Genomic DNA, 20,015 nt, shown 5'->3' on the forward strand with positions numbered 1-20,015 from the left:
CTCAGGTCCCATGTCCCATTTATTTTATTTTTTTCCTTCTCCGGGTTTTTTTTTTTTTTTTACGTCCCATGGGCGCCCTTTTTTCGTGTTCCATGTCCCTTTTTTCTTTTTTTTCTTCCACCCCATGTACCCCCCAAAAAAGGAAAGCCACGCGTGTTTGAAAACATTTCTACAGAAAAGAAACTTCTATAAAGAGCACTAAAGCAGAGTAAAATAAACAGTCAATATTTGGCGTTAAAACTCTTCGCTTGAAAATAATCAGCAGTGTCAGATACAGATGTGTGTTTTATAAGTAAAACAGCTGTTAGGTTTTAATGAGTGTGCTGGAGAATGTGCCAAAGTTGTTCTGGTCAATTTGCCACAATTGCTCCTTTCTAATTTCACGCAAAACCCAGGAAATTACACTAAATTCTATTGAATTTTATTTGTATAGCGGTTTTAACAATTGACATTTTCACAAAGCAGCTTTACACAATCAAAAGAATTATTTTAGTTTGTATGAAATGTGAATGTGTATGAGATTACGTTAGGATTTTTCTTTTTAAGTTTGTCCGTGTAATATGTTGCTTTCTTTACAACGTTCTTCTAGTTTATTTTTATTAATTTTCAAGGTATGTTTGGAAATACTGATTTTTTAAAATATATATATTAATGCAGACATGATAAATATATATAACAACATGTGTACTATAGATAATATGGTGCCTGGAACTTCTGCACAGTATTGTATAAATTAAATAAATGTTTTCACATCTCTGTGACGTCTAAAAGTTATATTTGGATAGTGTTGGGTTTCCCAGCTCACCTTGTGTCCCATATGTAGATGTAGGTGTCTACTGAACTTGTAACAAGAAGTTCTGGCTCAAACCAGGACCAGTCCAAATCGCTGTGACGCCGAAAAGAAAACAAAATGTCAACCAATTATGTGTATGTTCACAGATCTACTAAACAAACATGCAGGTTTTTCTCGTTACGCCACCTTATGACCCGGGTGTGGCCTTGAAGAGACGTGTGAGACTCTCCATAGCCATCACGCCATACGTACAGGTCCACGCGCTGATTACTCTGTACACAAACAGGGATGTACATCACAAATCAAAAACATGACTTTCACCATTAAGAATAGTTTTGATTAGAGGTAGTCCCTGACTTACAAACAGGTTCTGTTCCGAGAGCATGTTCGTAAGTCGGATTTGTTCTTAAGTCCGACAAAGTAAGTCTTATACACGTCTTATATCAGGACAGCTTTACAGGACAGACATTTTCTATCTATTTTCTTGATTGTGTGTGTAACCTAATAAACCAGCTTGGAAATGATACTTACTGATGCTGCAAACACGTGAGCTTCCGTCTTATGCGGATTCCACTGCACCGTGCCAACGTCCCACTTGCTCTGACGGCCTATTTTTCGAGGAGCTTCCAACGGCGCCTCCAGGTTCACGACATACAAAAACCTTCTCCTAACATAAGCATAAAACATAGAAATGTAAAAAAATAATAATCATCCTGCACATTAGTGTTATTGTTATCCAAACCTATCAACAGATTACTGTGTTCTTGAATGCATGGGTGTGGCGTGTTTCTTGTGTAATGCATCGTTCTACATGACAAAATGTACTTATTTTGACATGGATTTACAGTAGCTTTGTTCAACACTTGACCTAAAACATTCAAGCAATCACTGTGAAGCAAATCAGAAATGAAATTTTTTTAGTAAGAAATCAGTGAACAAAGCAGTGCTATTTGTATCACTAGGACATAGATGTGTGTTTGTAAATTTAGTAAAATCATTATTCAGATTTATCTCCTGATTCAACCCTTGTGTAGTCTTAAGATTCTGGATCCTCAGCTTAAATCACTAAAACCTTAATATTAAGCAGATTAGTTGATTTTAAAGGGGACCTACTGTGCAAAATTCACTTTTTAAATTAAAATTATAATTTCATTTGTCACATACACAAATGTGTGATATGCAGTGAAATGCTTCTACAGTGCAATGAAAAAGTATTTGCCCCTTCCTGTTTTTTTTCTTTTCTTGCATATTTGTAACACTTAAATGATTCAGAATTTTAACATTACATAAAGATGACCCAACTATATACAAAATGCATTTTTTTTTAAATTACAATTTTATTTCTTAATAAAAGGTGTTCAAACCCATGGTGAAAAGTAACTGTCCGCCCTAAACCTTATAACTGGTTGTGCCTTCAGTGGCGGCAACAACTGCAACCAAAGGTTTTCGATATTTGGCAACGAGTCTTTCACATCCTCGTTCCTGTGGAGGAATTTTGAATCACTCTTCTTTTCAGAATTGTTTTAATTCAGCCACATTGGAGGGCTTTTAAGCACAACGGCCTGTTTAAGGATCTCACTCGGATTTACACTCAGTTCGGGCAGCTTTGTTCCCCATTCATAAATGAAATAACATAATTTTGTATTTACTTAGGTTACCTTTGTGTAATATTAAACATGTTTTGATGATCTCAATAATTTAAGTATCACAAATATTCAAAAACAAAATTAACAACAAAAAAGGACTTAGGAAAAGCACAGGGAAATTTTTTATCCCTGTTTTTATCTTCTTTCTTTTCAAGTTTTGTATTGGCATGGGTTGAAACAAACCAATTAGATTTGTTTTCCCCCTAACGTGACTTCAAGTAAGAGGATCCCCTCCCCTTGGCTGGTTGCTCAGCTCTAAAGGGGGGGTGGCTCAGTACTATGTGTTTTACGTAGACACTGAAATTGTGAGTTTGGAAGAGGAAAAAAGGAAGTTTTATATCACTCTGGATAAAGGGCCTGCTTGAAACATCTAGACACAGTTTTGTCAATATAAAACACATTGTTTGAGTGGTATTTCAGCCTTTAACCTGCGTTAACCTGCGAAGTCAAAAAATGAGGATACAAGGATGTGAAAAGGGCTTGGGGCAATTAAGTTAGTCATTTTCACACCGTGTGGCAAAGTATTTTTACATGTCAGTTTGTGAATGAACATGTGCGTGTGTGTGTGTGTATGTTTGTGCGCGCCCTATGACGGGTGTCCCTACGTCTCCTCGGACAGGCGACCCTGTATACAGGGTAACGTGGTTTTAGGGGGGAATGTACACACCCTGAGAGGACGGCATAATGCCCGAGACAGTCCACAGACATCGCAGTAGCCTGGAAAAGACAAAAAAAACACACTTCCTTATCAGGAACCATTGATTATTATTATTATTGTTGTTGTTGTTGTTGTTGTTAACATCATTACAGCACATTAATGCAAATGCAACAAGACTTTTTTTTTTTACCCTTAAATGATTAAAAAAATTATCAGCTCAAGTTAATAAATAAAAGAACACAACTAGAAGTCTGACTGTTTGTCCCTGTCCAGCTTGGACACTTGTTTTGGGGTAAATAAATAAAGCGGCACATCCACAGAGAGGTTCACTTTAATACAATAAGAATTCCCACACACAGTCCGAAGGTCAGTCATCACCCTGCGGTGTGAATAACACGATAAACACCGCTGTGCAGGGGGCGGTATAGTACCTGAGCGTCTCTGAACTCCACCACCACATTCTCGCTGCTCCACCGGGCCGCCATCTTTCTGCGTCTGCAACATCAACACATGACGTCAGGTGAACTCGCGAGGACGGTCTCGCGAGAATTCTCGCGCGCTCTCTTCCCCTTCCATCGCTTTCGCCCAGATCTCGCGAGATTTCGAGCGCACGCGTGGAAGATGGCGGCCACCACGGTGCAGCATGTCGTAGCCGACGCGGGGGCTTTTCTAAAACACGCCGCTCTTCATGTAAGTTTTGACGGTTTACACTGAAACCATGTATTGTCTTGTCACGTTTAAGAGTTTTTATTTAATATATATATAAAATTATAATATAACAATATCTCGTAGTGTCACTGTGATGAGCCTGGCTTTATGTTGTGCTCCAGGTTAATAAACAGTGTGTGTGTGTGTGTGTGTGTGTGTGTTTAGAGGGTTTTATACACTCCTGATGGTTTAATATCATAATTTAACAATTAATAAGTGATGTGAAACATTATTTTCTTTACTGTCACTTTATCAGTTTAAACAGGATGCTCTGTATTACAATGTATTATTATTATTATCATGTACACTAATTTAACCTTACAGAAAGAAAACTAATCATCAATGAGGTCTTTAAGGGTTTCATATCTCTGAATAACACATCATGCCATCTATTTCTATTTGGCGGTGTTGGTGGGTTTCTCGCCTGGCATCCGGAAGACCCGGGTTCGATTCCCAACCTGATTCCAAACCCCAGCCACTGGATACAGTGCCGCTTCCAAGCTCGGATAAAACAGGCCGGGCATCCGGTGTAAAATCTGTGCCAAGTTGTGGGCAGTGAGTTATAGCTGTGGAAGGTCGGGGGTTCGAGCCCCAGCACCGCCAAGTTGTCACTTTTAAACCCATGAGCTTGACCTTATCTGCTCCAGGGACGCTGTATCCTTCCTCACTCGCTCTGAGATCCGATCCCAGCTTCCAAATATGTGGGATAATATATATTGCTGAAATATATATAAAAAATCATTTAAGGTTAAGTTGTGTGTAGACTGGTTGGTCCGCTGTGGTGACTCCTCAATGAGAGCTACATATATATTACATAAAGCGGGACCTTGGTTTATATATTTAATCTATTCGAGAGGCGAGTTCTTTAGGCAAAGTTTCGTATTGCAAAACGGATTTTCCTGTCACCCAAAAATATTACTGACATTACCAATTTCCAAGACTATTGAGGGCACTGGTGGTAGGTGTTTTGCCTGCCATGCAGAAGGCCCGGTTCGATTCCCAGCCAGTGCCCAAACCCCAGCCACTGGACGCAGTGCTGTTCCCAAGCCCGGATAAAATGGGAGGGTTGCGTCAGGAAGGGCATCCAGCGTAAAACCTGTGCCACGTTGTAGTGCGGACTGAATATTTCCGCTGTGGCGACCCCTTGCCGGGAGCCGCCGAAAGCCCAACAACAACAACTAATTTTCAAGATTATAATCATATTTTTGCATATAAAAACAATCAAAATATTTAAATTGAGTAAAATATTAAACAAACCTCACTTAAACTTAATTTATGATTCCTCTAGGCACTGGCTGCTTTAAAAACCAAACTGAACTTATCTCCCTTTTCTTCTTGCTACTTCCCTTGCTAAAATTCTTGGTACCCATGGTGCTGTGTCTTATACAAAATGGCAAAAGCTTTGCTAAAAGGTTTTAACAGCTCCCAGACTCGGTTCGTTTGCTCGCATGCCGGAAATGCTGTGAATGCTGAGGCAGTTTCTTGCATAATTTCAGTTCCTTAGGGGGAGAATTCGTGAGATGGAGCGCTCGCATGCCGAGGTACTGCTGTAGTCGCATTTCATCTTGTTTAACATTTGCAAAAAGGAGTTAAAGCACTGTGGCATCAGCCTTATTACGTCATAGTGTGTCAAGGGCCCTTTTGTTCTTTTAAGGGTCTTTTTCCCCCCAAACATCCAGGGATTTTGGAAGTTTTAACATGCTCAAAAATTCTTAAAAATCAGCAAACAGGTTGGAATCTGCTGTCATGGCACAAGTGCTTGCAACTATATTTTGTCTCCCAAAATAATAATAGTCTGACTTCCTCTTCAATCAGTAAGTTTTGGTACATCATCCTTTTCATTTAACATGTCTTCTGAAGGTTTTATTCTATTTTCAACTAGTCATTCTTTCAGTCAATATGAATCCAAACGAGGCATCTTTGTAACTCTTGGATTTAATTCCAGAAATCTTAGTCGTCTTCTTCAATCAAGTCTTCCTAAGTCTTTGATTTTACTCACCAAGTTTTTGTACGTTTTCGTAACTTTTTGTGTTCAATCAACAAGGCGTGTTCAGACTAACAAAGATTTTTGAAGACAGACTTACGAAGACCAAAGATTTACCGCTTATTGCCTCTAAGTCCACAGCAGTCCAGATACACGTGTAATAAAGTGTTAGATAATCGTAAGAATGAGTTTACGTGAACCTATGATTTGTCACTTGTTCGAGTTGCTGTTGTAGAAAATTAATCAACACTTCTGTCCAGTGCTGTAATAAGAGTTTCGTGTCTCTTTGCCTTCTTCTCGTTTTAGGAAATCGGGACGAATATCTACACACTAAAAGATGTCGTCAACGAAATTCGGGACAAACAGACGAAGAAGAGCTTGGCGTTTTTACCCTACAAACTCAACTTCAAGGAGCCGTTTCCAGAACACGTCCGGTTCGGTGAGTGAATCGCATCAGGGCCTCGTACTCCAGTTCAGTGAGCTTCAGTTTATTTATTTTTTAAATTTTATTTCCAGTGACTGAGTTTGCGAAAAAGACGGGAGATTATCCCAGCCTTTCAGCTACAGACATTAAGGTCGTGGCTTTGACCTATCAACTGGAGCTGGAGACCAGTGGAGCTGCTCACTTGAAGAAGGAACCAGCAGTGAAGGTATTCATGTTAAAATAAAATTTTTATTTATTTTTTTCAAGATAAAGAGGGAAAAAAATCTGCTCAGATATCAGCGGATATGGTGTTATCACGACCCTCAGTGTTGATTTGATTTGTATTCAGGTTCTGTAAGTGTCACGAAATATCTTGATTTGAGAGTTTGTTACAATTGTAAAGGAACAGCAAATAATTTGTCCTTGAAACACAGGATGTAGTTTAGAGTGCACCACCTGCAGGATTGTCCAGGAATTGCAACATTTCCTTGCTAAATGTATTGTAAAAAAGCAATTTTGTACGACTCACTAATCGTCTGTAACCTTTTATCCTCTATACAGGATCTTGGGGGGGGTCTTGGGGCACAAGGCGATCCCTAATTAACGTTGTATCTTTTCATGCATTTAAGGTAGAAGTCCGCAGCACGCAGAGACACCCAGAGGCTCCAGTTAATATCGCTGGATTCCACCTTCCTCCTAAGGTACAAATTTGATTTATATAAACTTTAAATTGAAAAAAGAAGTTATTTCCTTCGAGGCAATTTTTTTTAGTCTATATTTTTATTTATTTATGTATTTAAGTAGTTTTCCTTAAGTAGCTTTTTTTTGTTTATTAATATTATTATTATAATACACCAGAAATCCTTGGCCGCCTCAGCGAATGACGTTCATCAGCCTGCAGCGTCACGTGATCATCAGGCTTCTGAGAGCTCCGAGTTTAACAGCTTCCAGTTCTGGAGAGACCCCGTACCCCGGATCGACGATGACTTGCTCAAGCTGCTGGTGTGTCCTTTGATTCCTGTAAAACACTTTTTCCAGCACGTTACAAGTTGGTGAAATAACAATCAGGTTTCTTCCTTTAACAGGAATCCTCAGGCAGTGACGTTCACGCTGATGCCGTGTCACGTGAACCTCAGACTGCTGAAGTCTCGGAGTTTAACAGCTTCCAGTTTTGGAGAGATCCCGTACAGAGCATCGATGAGGAGTTACTAAACCTGGTGGTGAGTGTAAAGAAGTGAATGCCGAAAGTTTGTAACATCTGTGATTTCTGAATCGTTTACTTTTTCCTTTCCTTAGAAGTTAAATCTGAAATGTGAGGTTAAATGTGTATACGTGTTTATTTGGATAAAAATAACTACATTTTAAAGTAATGGTTTAATCTAGTCAGGGTTGCCTTCGGCTGATTCCGATGTCCGGATCTGTGTAGTGGGTGTGGCTTAAACCAGAATCACGTCTGCCTGTTTGGTCAGATACACTAGAAAACGGTAGAACTGTTGTATTTGTCATACGTAAGGGCTGTAAACACATTGTACAATGCACAGTCTTGCTTTGTCTCTTGAGCTTTGTTGCATCTAATGGGATCCTTGTCCCGAAAAAGCAGCTGGAGATCACATGGGCATTCTCTCACACTCTCACACACACACGTCTGTCCATCCCAGTGACACTATGGAGCTTGTGTATGCAGAAGAAGGCAGATAGTGCTTTCCCCCCCTGAGTGTGTGATGATGCCTCAGCCTCGTTATCTGGTTTTGTGTCTCTGTAAGGAAGCATGTTTGCCAAGCCCTTCCTAATTAGTAGCTATTGGGTTTTGGCACCAAACTGGGGGGGAAAATAGAGCAGAATTTACCTTTCAACCAAAGAAAACGCACAGTACAGGTAGTCCCTGACTTTTGAACGAGTTCCATTCTGGGAGAACGTTCATGAGTCGGATTTGTTCTTAAGTCTGCTTTTGCCTTTAGACATGTACACGTCTTATTCTTTAATTGATAACGGCACCCTGTTGCAGGACGTCACTGAGAAAGTGCAGCAAGTGGATCTGACGTGTCCGTGCAAGGAAAACGGTGACCACGGAGACGGAGTGGAAGACGAGGACGAAGAAGAGGACGACGACGACGGAGGCGGTTGGATCACTCCCAGTAACATAAAGCAGATCCAGATGGACGCCGGTGAATGCTGTCCGTCGGAGGACGTCACCGTGGGCTGCGTGACCACCGACTTTGCGATGCAGGTGAGGAAGTTGCAAGTGAGACGATGTGTTGTGTGTTGACAAATCAGGAATAGTTTGATAGAGGAATCAGGAATAGTTTAATAGAAGTGTTTGGTTTAAGGTTTGTTTTCTTGCAGAACGTGCTCATTCAGATCGGCCTGAACGTGCTGTCGGTCAACGGCATGCTCATCAAACACACCAGAAACTACGTCCTCCGCTGCCACGCCTGCTTCAAGTAAGAACGGATTCTGAGTTATTGTTATACTGCTTGTGTGTACAATGTAAAGTCCATTAGAGACAAACAGAAACCATTGGAAAAAAATAAATAACCAGGGCTTTTACAGTAGGATGGTACGCGAGAGTGTCGCTTTTGACATTATCCCCGAAATATCAATAATATCAGGAAATTGCATTGTGTTCCTCTTGTGGTTAATGGTGGCTTGCAAACCAACTACTGCCACCTGCTGTATTTAATTGTATATAAAAATAGACAAGTGTACAAGGAAAATAAAGCGGTACTCCCGGCATACGAACACCCTCCCTTATCTCACCTTAGCATAAGTTAGGATTTAAGAAGAATGGGATCTAGGATCTACTGAGTAGGATTTCTGTGTATTTTATGAACAAACATTTTTTCATATCACTTTTTCCACCTCCTGTCAGGACTACTACAAACATGAACAAATCCTTCTGTCCACACTGCGGCAATGACACGCTGAAGAAGGTGGCGGTGACGCTGAGTGAAGACGGCAACATGCAGATGCACTTCTCCAGAAACCCCAAAGTGCTCAATCCTAAAGGAAAGAGGGTACGGGTTCATCTTACGTTCCTCTACAGGTCGCCGGTCCGGGGGTTTAGGGGCGACGTAGACGTTCAGTTCAGCAGAATTCATGAACGCTAAGCATGACATGACATTAGATTGGAGTTTGCTTAATTTACGAACGTAAAAGGGATAATTACACCGTTATAGTTACACAAATCACTTATTTACAATTATGAGCTCATTACAGGTAGTCCTCAACTTACGAATGAGTTCCATTTTAGGAGCATGTTCGTAAGTCGGATTTGTTCTCAAGTCCAACAAAGTGAGCGTCGTAGGACTTTGACATGAATATACAATGTATAGCAGACCAATCCACTTGTCTAAATCTGTTCCCTTTTCCCCACACTGCCATCATGTGGCCAAAAACTGTAATCGTGCCTAAGGAAATTAATCTCGCAGTGAAATTTGACAGTGTCTCTGTTCCCCTGAACCTTTAAATCGCAAGGGAGATCCCAGACGGCAATTTTTCTCGACTTGTTTTAGGCTGTAAACTCTGTCTCGTTAAGGATTTACCTGAAATCAGGATTATTCCTGATTAAAGTTGGGGACTACTTGTATATAGACTAGATTTAACTGAGTTTCTTTCAGTAAATATTTTTCTTTTTTTTTTCTCCCAGTATGCCATTCCTCTCCCACAAGGTGGCAAACACTCGAGCAACCCACACCTGGTGGATGATCAGCGTTTCCCTCAGCAGCGACTCTCTCGTAAGGCGCGGGCGAAGACGGACGTGTTCGACCCGGACTACCTGGCCGGCAACTCTCCGTTCTCCGAGCACGACATTTACAGCCGGGCGGCGGGTTTACACCTGCGGGACGCTCAGTGCGGAGGAGGAAGACGACGCACCAACCCGAACGCCTCCCGCAAGAAATTCGTGAAGCGGAAGTGAATCGAGAGGCAGCGACATGACTGACTGACTGACTAAGAAAAAAAAAACAAATAAACCATTACTATGAAAAGGTGGAAACAAGTTGAATACAACAGGATTAGGTTTGCACAGATACTGATATCGGTTACACACCAACATATTATCGTATGTGATACATCAGGGTTACATCACAACTTAATATCAAGCTGTCCGAGCGTCACATGGTGTTTAATCAGTGTCTTTATAATCGTGTAAGAGGCGCAACACTGACAAAGTTAAACGCTTCTGTACTGAGAGTGGGGAGAAACATCTGTCTTATACGAGCGCAGTCCTCACTCCTCGCTTAAAAGATGCTGTTTAAACACCAGAACATCTGGGGGTAAAGGTACTAGGATTAAAGAAGGTATAAACACAGCTGCATCAGAGCTCAAGTAACGAGTCCAATAAAACCCTTGATTGTTTAATATTAAGATTTCAGTATTGCAAAAAAATTAAACATTTTTAGAGATTAAGAAGGTATTCTGAAAGTCTGTATTTTTCCTGTTGTGTGTGTATTAAATTTAATAAAATGTGCTATTTAAAAATTTCCTGAATCTTGTCAGCCCCATGTATAATAAACTGTCTGACACACTTGTGTAAGTTATACATACATTATTTAATCATGTCTCTGTGCAAAGATTAGAACCGTACTCATAATCAGAGTTTAAAAAGGTGCAAAACACACGAGTACAGGAGATCAGATAATTTATACAATCTATTATTAAATAGGAAGCGGCTGTAGTGATGCATCGGGACGATCCGTGCCGGTCTCTGTCGGGTCGCTCTGCTCTGAGTCGTGTGTCGTGGCTTGTTCCGAACTCTCTACACGTTCAGGCTGACGCTCCAGGTCTGCTTCAGGTTCTTGAGATTCCACCTTGTCTGAGATTAATGCCTTGACTGGAGCTTGTGTAGTAGACAGAGCGCTGAGCTCGACCGACAGATCGAGCGCCGGAGACACGGGTTCTCTCTGAGGCAGGACGAAGGACAGAGGCTCCAGCACGGCGTTCACGTCGATGCACCCGACGCTGCCGTGTTTGTGAACCTGGGTCGGGGGAACACCTGGGAACAAACGTGAAGAGCGTGGTGAGAGGTTTAAATTATATATATATATATATATCGATGCTTGACGTTTATGGGAGGAGTCGCCAATATCAGTACTATTACAGCGATTTATCACCATGGGAACGCTTTAACACGTGAGACCAGACACGCGCTCATATCAAAGACTTTCTGCAGCTTTACATGAAGCTACAGTGCTGTGGGAAAAGTTTCCTGATTTTTATGTGTATATATATATATATATATATCGCACTTAAATGATCAAACTAATGAGGTAAATTTCGCTCACCACACCCAGGCCTGATTACTGCCAGAACTGTTGCAAGAAATCAAATTGAAGCTAAAAGATCTCAAAAAGCGACACAATCTGAAGAAATTCAAAAACAATTGAGAAAGTTATTGGCATCCATCAGTCTGAAAAGGCTAAAAATATAGGCTAATATTTAAATCAGTTTGATGATTTCAATCATTTAAGTGTGAAAAATATGCAGCAAAAAAAAAGTGTAAAAATCAGGAAGGGGGCAAATACTTTTTCACAGCACCGTAAAAAAAAAAAAGAAAAGAAACACGTCATACAACCATGCTGTTATAGGACAATAATCAACACTGAGGTATCACACCCCGCTGTTGATGATTGTTTTCCTTTAACAGCACGCCACATTCCCATGCATTCACATATATATATAAAAAAAAATTGTACACAGAACCTGTTCAAGTCATGAAGCGACTCTAGGAATAAAACACTACGATATCGAATCGGTCAGACCCGAGCCCTGGTGTTTACCGAGGATCTGCGCGAGCTGTGCGGGCGGGAACATGACACGGAGACTCCGGTTCAGGAACGGCACCATGTCCTCGGCGAAGGCGCAGCAGAACTGGACGAAGAGGTCGCGCTCGCGGCTGCTGAACGCTGACTCCTCCGCTCGGTGGAAAATCAGGATCAGGTCGGTCACCTGAGTGTGTGAGAGAGAGAGAGTGAGAAGGGGGCGTTTACGTGGCTGTAAGACATGACATAAAGGAAATGGGAACGTAAGATGAGAAGCGTTAAGAGTAAAGAATGAATTAATGATGAGGTCACAGAGTAATTGTGCTAAAAGATCTATAAAAGATGCACAACAATAAATCAAAACTGAAAAAAATTTGAGTGGTGTCTGATAAAAGCACTCTGGGCCTTTCATAACGACAGCCTACGGGACACAACTGTGAGCACTTCCTGTTTCAGTGGGCAGTACCTTCACTATTATATGTTAATGGGGCAAATTTGTGTACCCCATAAATATATATATATATATATATATATATATATATATATTTATACAAAAATACAAAGTTTTTTTGGGCGGTCAATTACGGAACTAGTTACGCACCAAAGTTTTTACAAAAATAAATAAACCTGCAAGATAATACAAGTAACGCTTCACAAGCACCACTAATAAATACCAGAACAGACGTCCAATCAGGACTGGATTTATTTTTAAAGCTCTATTCCCTGACTGCACCTGTAATCGCTAATAAACATGGTTTAAGATGCAAAACAAACCCAATCAGCCTCGCTAGGATGAAATTAAACTATATGTGAGAATGTGATACCTTCCCAAGAGCCTTCTCGACACATCTGGCGACATCTTCAGCCAAACCGATGGGGCAGCACAGTCGCAGGTCATTAAAGGCAGTTAGGATGTTATTCAGGAAGCACGCTAACGGAGGAAAGTCCAACAGACCCATCGGGGGCTGCAGAGTGCCGGGCTGTTCGCCGGGCGCCACGACCGGGACGGCGTTCCCGAGCACTGACGGCAGAGAAATGAGCGTATACAGGTTCATATCCTCTTTGAATTTGTCCACAGCTTCTCGAACAGCTTTACCGAACGTCTCCATCGCGACGCGCTGAAACAAGGGGGCGAGCTGGCCACGGAAATCTGCGCCCACGCGACTGAAAGACAAGCCGAAATACATGCACTGGCCGAGCAGGGAGTCCAGACGGCTCCCAACGCCGCGCTCGAGGTCCCGTTCCAGGGTTTCGAGGAAGTGCGCGATCTGCTGCACCACCCAGCCGTGGAAAATGGTGCCCTCGTTGACGGCATGCTCGGCGGGGGGCAGCAGCGGGTCCTCGTCCGAGAAGATGGCGCGGTACTGAGTGATGATGTCGAAGAGGTGCACACGACACGCCTCGACGGTTTTGGTGATGTGAGTGTACGGATCTTCGTCAGGTACGGCGGCGAGGACGGAGCGCAGCCAGGTTCCACGTGCCTGCAGGAACTTGACGCGCAGCTCCGCCTCGGTGAAGATGTCCATACGGCGCAGGTAACCAATCACGCGCAGGCACACGGGGAGCTGGGAGTTACTGCGCAGCTGCTGGAGCAGCTGGTTCAGCATGAGCTGGGCCGACTGACGCACCTCGTTCACGATGCCCTAGCGAGACAAAACAAACAAAAAAAAACCTTATGTCTGTTCCCAAACTTTCTGTAACTCCTTATACATCTTGTAAGTCGATATCGCTCTCTGCATCTCCGTACCTGTATTACAGGGAGCGACGAATGCTTTTTCTCCAGCCTCTTGACGTACGCGGCGAGCTCCAGCGCTTCCTCGTAGTAGCCGTTACGGACGCAGGTGTCCATCAGTTGCGGGATTTCCAGAATCTCCAGGATCTCGGTGTGACGATTCAGCGTCAGGCTGTTCATCCGCCGACTCGACCCGATCTCTTCTGCTTCCTTCACGAAGCCTCTATTACAGAAAAATAATATGATAAGTTACGATTTTACGACATGAATATTACAGTAACTTCTGTCAAAAATCTACAGTACTGAGATGAACAGTTATCCAATTAAACAGGCTTTAATGTCACAGCTCTAACGCGTGATTTAAGTATGGCACTAGTACACGTAGGAGGGGCTGGCATAAAATTTTGTATTATTGTATGAAAAAAATGAAAAATGTTTTCCCTAAATTAAGTCTCTCCGGGAAATGAGAACGTTCATGAACATTTCTTCATGCCCTGCATGATGTTTTGGAGAACTGTGGCGCGTAAGGTGGAGGAGATGTAGAGATGAACAAACCTCACGACCAACGTTCGTTTCCATTACATTATTTCTTCTTAGCAATAATAATATTTTTACTGAAGCGTTTGGATATCTGCAACCAGCAGTCACTCAAACCAAGTTGAGTTTTGAGACTTTGGAGGAATTCGAGGAAAACCGTCGGCATTTCTTTATAATCCTACAGTAAGCGCATTCCGAACTAACAAGTTCCATTCCGGTAGATCCCAATCTCCCCCAACACACAATATATATCGGACTTAAGACATTTTATACATTCACTTGCACAATGAAAATATTGTATGTAAATGTAAATATTGTTATTTGGTGCACTGCAGTGTTTTCTTTCTTTGTTTTGTTCAATACAGGTGAGCTACTTCTGTGATTTGTTCGCATCCACAAAACGTTTATAAGAACTGGGTCTGTTCTGGATCTGCAGAAATTCATAACTCGAATTGTTCCTAAGTCGGAGACTACCTGTAATTACATATTCTTATGTGTGGTAGAAGTGAATTATTGAACTGGACTTTTTACATTTACATTTAATTAACCGTTGAACTTTTCTGATCAAATCAGCACAGGGGTATCGTGATAATATCGTATCAGAGGGTGATTCCCATCCGTAATGTTTACAGTTCTCTGGGATTCTCGAGGGCCGGTACTGAAACATTATCAGGACAGAGGTTCATGATCGACGTCCCTCGTTACAGTGAGAGGCTTATTGAACTTCGGATTAAACGCAGAGGACTGATGTCCGAGGGTGTCTTGCGCTTGTTTGACACGTCCGACTTGAACTTGTCTCCGACAGTTGATTTTGAAGCGTTAAAGCATCCTGATCTACTGTTCGGTTCCTCGGAAATCAGGACGAGAATTCACTTCTGATGGAGAGGTGAAGACAGCGGTGCATTCGTGGGTCAAAGTTCAGCCTAAAACACTTTTCAATAAGCGAATACGAACACTTGTTGTATAAAGTGTGTTTTACAGTAAGGACATTTACTGTGTGTCTAAACATAATGATTTTTTTTTAGTCTTGACTAAAAGTGAATGAAGTTTAATCTCGAGATGATCGTATCGAACTCCACCGCACGCTCGCGCACAGACCTGCATTTCTCCCCGAACCCCGGAAGTTTATCGAGCAGGCTGGACAGACTGGCCTCCACGCGCCCGAAGTCCCGGTAGATCTGCTCGGTGCAGTCCGCGGTGCGGATGAACGTCTTGTAGTTGGAGAAGGCGAGCTCGCGCGTCTGCTGCAGGATGTGCGCTCTCTCCTCGCACAGGCGCTCCGGCTCCCGGTTCAACTTCTCCACTCCGTACGAGCTCAGCTCCACCAGATACGCCGCGAAGTCCGGGTTCTCTCTCCAGTTCTCCGGAAAGCTGTCTTTAAACACAGACACCAAAATACTCTCGTCTTCCACGTCCACAGCCGCCATCTTGACCTGACGTCATTTACCTTTACGTCGTGACGTCATAAACATGCGACCTGCGCCTACCCGAAACTGTAAATACTCCTTCTTGAAAAAAAAGGTGTGTGTGTGTGTACTATATATACGTATATGTGTATATGTGTGTGTGTGTGTGGATAAAATGGGAGGGTTGTAAATGTAAATTTTATCTTTGTGTTTTTTTTTTAAACTTAATACTTTATAAATATTTTATATTTTTATTTTTATATACAAGAAAAAGACTACTTCTTTTGTAGCAAAAGAAAAAACAAAAACTCAAATTTAAAAAACTACGTTTATGACAAGAAACAAGAATATTTGAGCAAAATATTTCTGTATAATCACAGGTCCAGGCACGGTGGTTTACAGCAAGGTTACAGAAAGAGCAGCTGAAATCAATAACCTTCTTTAAATTAAATACTGCTCCTGAAACCATTACAAATTTGCTTTGGACCTCTGAGTATACAGAAAAAGTTTAGGCTGATATTTTTGCTTTTATCCAAAGTATTAGAAGATATTCAGATTAGAAGTATTACATTTTCAAACACTCCAAATTTGTATATTTTCTGAATTTTAAAAAAGGCTTAAAGACCTTCGAGTACATGTGTAAAACATATTTATTTAAATGTTTATCATTATTATTATTATTACAGTTGTCGATGCTAGACCTTATACAAAAATACACTAACTCGATATTACCATATTGTTTAAATGAATTGTAGCTTTAAAAATAACTATAGCAATTAATGCATGCTTTTTTTCCCCCAAAGAGATTTTATTTCTTTAAAAACAAAAAGAAAAGAATAAACAAGAGAGAGACAGATGATGTTATAATGCTGTTAAAACACGACTATAAAAATTTATTATAAAATAAATTGTAACACACCACAGGAAAATATAAAAAATTCCACAGTTTTTACAACTGCATAAAAAAAATACACTAAACCACCAATTAAATCTTATTTGTATATTTACATTTATCTTCCATTTAATTTGATGGCGCGTTTACTTTATTATTTTATTTCACTTATTTTTTTCTTAATTTTACTGTACTTACTGTAATATTTTATCCTAATTTGTTGTATACAAAATTGTTCTTTAAAATTTTAATTAAAATAAAGTTTAAAAAGTACATTTATCTGCGACTTCCTTGTCGCTTCCTGCTGACGTCATCACCCTGCGACGCTTAACCGATTCTCTTTCCTTCCCCACGTGTGTCTTTTTTCCTTTGGATTGTACATTTATTTATTTACCAGAATAATGCGGCCATTAACGGATGAAGAGACGAAAACACTGTTTGAAAAGCTCTCCAAGTAGTGAGTATTTTATCACTTCTTATTCAAAACCGACAGTAACTTAGTTAGCTGGTTAAACTTAACTGGATATGGATTACTGTTAGAGAGACAGACAGAGGCTTTAAGTCTCATCACAAAGTTTAAGAAAGGAGAGAACTAGACAAGACTAAACAGATCAAAACCACGTGCTCACAGTCATATTTATATGCACACACACACACACACACACACACACACACACATATATATATATATATATATATATATATATATATATTGTTAAATGGTTGGTACAGCTTATAACCTCACTGAGTATTTATACAATGGTCATGACACAAGAGCAAGTGGAGAAGCAAACCAGTGTCTTTTTTTTAAGCTTTAATATATTACTTAATAAAATGTGTTTTTAATATAATACTATGTTTTTGAGCACGTGCATACACTGATCAGCCACAACATTATGAACACCTTGCTAATATTAGGTAGGTTCCTCAATTCACCACCATAATGATTCACAATGATGCACTGTGTGTGTTGTTCTGACACTTTTACATTAAGTTTTTCAGCAACTTTTTCTTTCGTTCAGCAACGAGAAAGGTGGCGATAAGGGGTACCTACTTAATAATAGGCGGGTGGTCATAATGAAGGAGTTGAAGTTCCCCCATCATTGTCATTGTGCCACGTTTGCAGGTGCAATAGTTCAATATGGGGGTCACACAAGTTCGAAGCAAAATGCAAAAGCAAAAGCTTTAAAAGTGACTCTGATTTAATAATTCGTCCAACGATTTGTTTTCAGTATCGGAGAGAACATTAAGCTTCTTGTGGACAGACCAGATGGGACCTACTGCTTCAGACTGCACCATGATCGTGTGTACTACATCAGGTAAAACATACAGCATGGATATTTATATAAACAAGATAAAATAATAGTACTTGGGTCGTACTTTGTTAAATAACACAAATTATTCTGTCAAGTGAGAAGATCTTGAAGTTGGCCACGAATATCTCCCGGGACAAGCTGGTGTCCGTGGGGACGTGTTTCGGGAAGTTCACGAAGACTCAAAAGTTTCGGCTGCACATCACAGCCCTGGATTTTCTCGCTCCTTACGCAAAGGTATTAAAGATTACCATTTGATAAGTGTATAGTAAATGTTATTTCTATATGTATTATTGGGCACGAGTCAAAAGCTCTTACATCTGAATTATGATAATTTTTTTTTTTTAAGCAGAGAACATGACATGCAGAAAGTTTTGCATCAAACTTTTTGTCACTTTACAAAATACTGTAACAGGCGAAAATGATTTCAAAATCACTGTTTGGAGCGCAATGTTGATGCCGCTGCACTTCATGTGTCTTCTCTGCAGTATAAAGTGTGGGTGAAGCCCGGAGCCGAGCAGTCGTTCCTCTACGGAAACCACATTATGAAGTCCGGCCTGGGGAGGATCACAGAAAACACGTCTCAGTACCAAGGAGTGGTGGTTTACTCCATGGCAGACGTACCACTGGTGAGAGCCGTAATGTAGATGTGTGTGTGTGTGTGTGTGTGTATATATATATATTAGGGATGCACCGAAATTTGGGCCGCCGAAAATTTTCAGCCGAAATAGCATTATCGGTTTCGGCCGAAACGTAAGAAAGCGCCGAAAATAAAAGCCGAAATTGTCGCCACGCCTCTCCCATCCTCCCGTCTCGTTCGCGCTGTCATTACGCATCAAACACGGAGTATGTCGGCGGTTTGGAAGCACTTGGAAGCAAGTTTTGTTATTGTTAAACAGCCTTATTACTGTTATTTATTATCAATAAAAGTTTGATTGCTTAATTAATTTGTAGTTTTTTTTAATACAAACAAAAAGAAAATATTTTAAACATGTTTTTTTAATGAAGCCATTTTCGGTTTCGGTATCGGTTTTCGGCCAAGTGCATCCAAAAATTTCGGTTTCGTTTTCGGCCCAGAATTTTCATTTCGGTGCATCCCTAATATATATATATATATATATATATATATATATATATATATATATATATATATATAGAGAGAGAGAGAGAGAGTGTAATACAAGGGGTGTTCAAGTCGAAAAAAATGTATTATATGACCAGGCGTTCAAATCGCTGAATGTTCATAAGTACGGCTCTGAACCACCTTTGCTGGGATCATAATTAAGGAAACAGGGGTCAAAGTGACACAGCGCCCCCTGGAGCCCTGCCTCGCTCATGGGCTCGACAGAGGCAACTTGGCGATTCTGGGGCTTAAACCCCTCGATCCTCCGATTAGTAACACAGAGCCTTGAGCGTTTGACACATCACTGCCCCAACTAATCGGTTTTTACTCCGTTGTTGTTTTCACGAGTCCCGGTTTGACTTGAACACCCCCTGGTAGATATCTTAACATCCCAAGGTTACGGAGGAGGTAAACTGAGTGTCGTGCTTGTTTGCAGGGATTCGGAGTGGCGGCGAAAACCACGCAGGAATGCCGAAAAGTGGATCCCATGGCCATCGTGGTGTTTCACCAAGCTGATGTAGGAGAGTACATCAGAAACGAGGACACGCTCACATAACCAACCAGCTCGCTAACACACACTCCTGCATCTCAGGATGGGACTGATGTTTTTTTTTTTTCTTTTTTTCTTTTAATAGACGTTGTGTCGTATCAGTCATGTGTCAGTGTGTAGCGCCGAGTGTCCGTCTGGCTCTCAGTTGGACAGACAAACATGGATCAGCTGTAAATCGTTGAATATCTGGTGGATTGTTTTCCACATTTGGACATTTTCTAGTTAAAACCTAAGGTTAAGATTTTATTAACCTGAAACCTGCACGTAGGTGTGAAACCAACAGGAAGTCTTTTTCTGACTCCAACACATTTTCCAAACCTATTCTTAGTACAAACATACGGTTTACTGCAAATGATCTATCAATCGATTCATTCAGTTATTAAGGTTTAAGCAGAGAATCAGGAAAGGACTTTCTGCTCAGCCTGTGTTACACTTCAGGAAGATGTCGAGTTTATTCTCCGAGCTTCAACACAGCTGTACAGAAAATGTA

The 20,015-nt window shown here is 40.9% G+C and overlaps 4 protein-coding genes across 5 annotated transcripts in view; 2 read left to right on the forward strand and 2 right to left on the reverse strand.

Annotated features, from left to right (window-relative positions):
- Positions 1-3,589, reverse strand: part of wdr59 (WD repeat domain 59) — a 32,759-nt gene extending 29,170 nt beyond the window's left edge. For both annotated transcript variants that reach the window (XM_053500547.1, XM_053500546.1), the window contains exons 1-5: positions 3,529-3,589; positions 3,107-3,156; positions 1,325-1,460; positions 980-1,065; positions 806-886 (exon numbers count right to left, since the gene is read on the reverse strand). In XM_053500547.1, coding sequence (XP_053356522.1) covers positions 806-886; positions 980-1,065; positions 1,325-1,460; positions 3,107-3,156; positions 3,529-3,582 — 407 coding nt within the window. In that variant the 5' untranslated portion in view covers positions 3,583-3,589. The remainder of the gene's footprint in view (positions 1-805; positions 887-979; positions 1,066-1,324; positions 1,461-3,106; positions 3,157-3,528) is intronic.
- Positions 3,590-3,707: 118 nt separating this feature from the next.
- Positions 3,708-10,696, forward strand: nob1 (NIN1 (RPN12) binding protein 1 homolog). The gene is made up of 10 exons (XM_053500993.1): positions 3,708-3,787; positions 6,096-6,228; positions 6,306-6,439; positions 6,843-6,914; positions 7,072-7,215; positions 7,299-7,433; positions 8,219-8,440; positions 8,557-8,654; positions 9,083-9,227; positions 9,860-10,696. Exons 1-10 carry the CDS (start codon positions 3,719-3,721, stop codon positions 10,127-10,129), a joined length of 1,422 nt encoding a protein of 473 aa, XP_053356968.1. The 5' UTR covers positions 3,708-3,718; the 3' UTR covers positions 10,130-10,696.
- Positions 10,697-10,750: 54 nt separating this feature from the next.
- On the reverse strand, positions 10,751-15,707 carry cog8 (component of oligomeric golgi complex 8). The gene is given in 5 exon segments (XM_053500992.1): positions 10,751-11,206; positions 11,991-12,159; positions 12,797-13,615; positions 13,720-13,927; positions 15,340-15,707. Coding segments are annotated over 5 exon segments (1,902 nt in total). The 3' UTR covers positions 10,751-10,868.
- A 1,174-nt stretch (positions 15,708-16,881) lies between these two features.
- nip7 (NIP7 nucleolar pre-rRNA processing protein) lies at positions 16,882-19,877 on the forward strand. Its single transcript, XM_053500780.1, has 5 exons — positions 16,882-16,996; positions 17,772-17,858; positions 17,951-18,089; positions 18,341-18,481; positions 19,412-19,877. Exons 1-5 carry the CDS (start codon positions 16,941-16,943, stop codon positions 19,529-19,531), a joined length of 543 nt encoding a protein of 180 aa, XP_053356755.1. The 5' UTR covers positions 16,882-16,940; the 3' UTR covers positions 19,532-19,877.
- Positions 19,878-20,015: the final 138 nt, after the last annotated feature.

Source organism: Clarias gariepinus, chromosome 7 (assembly GCF_024256425.1).
Source record: "Clarias gariepinus isolate MV-2021 ecotype Netherlands chromosome 7, CGAR_prim_01v2, whole genome shotgun sequence".
NCBI lineage: Eukaryota > Metazoa > Chordata > Actinopteri > Siluriformes > Clariidae > Clarias > Clarias gariepinus.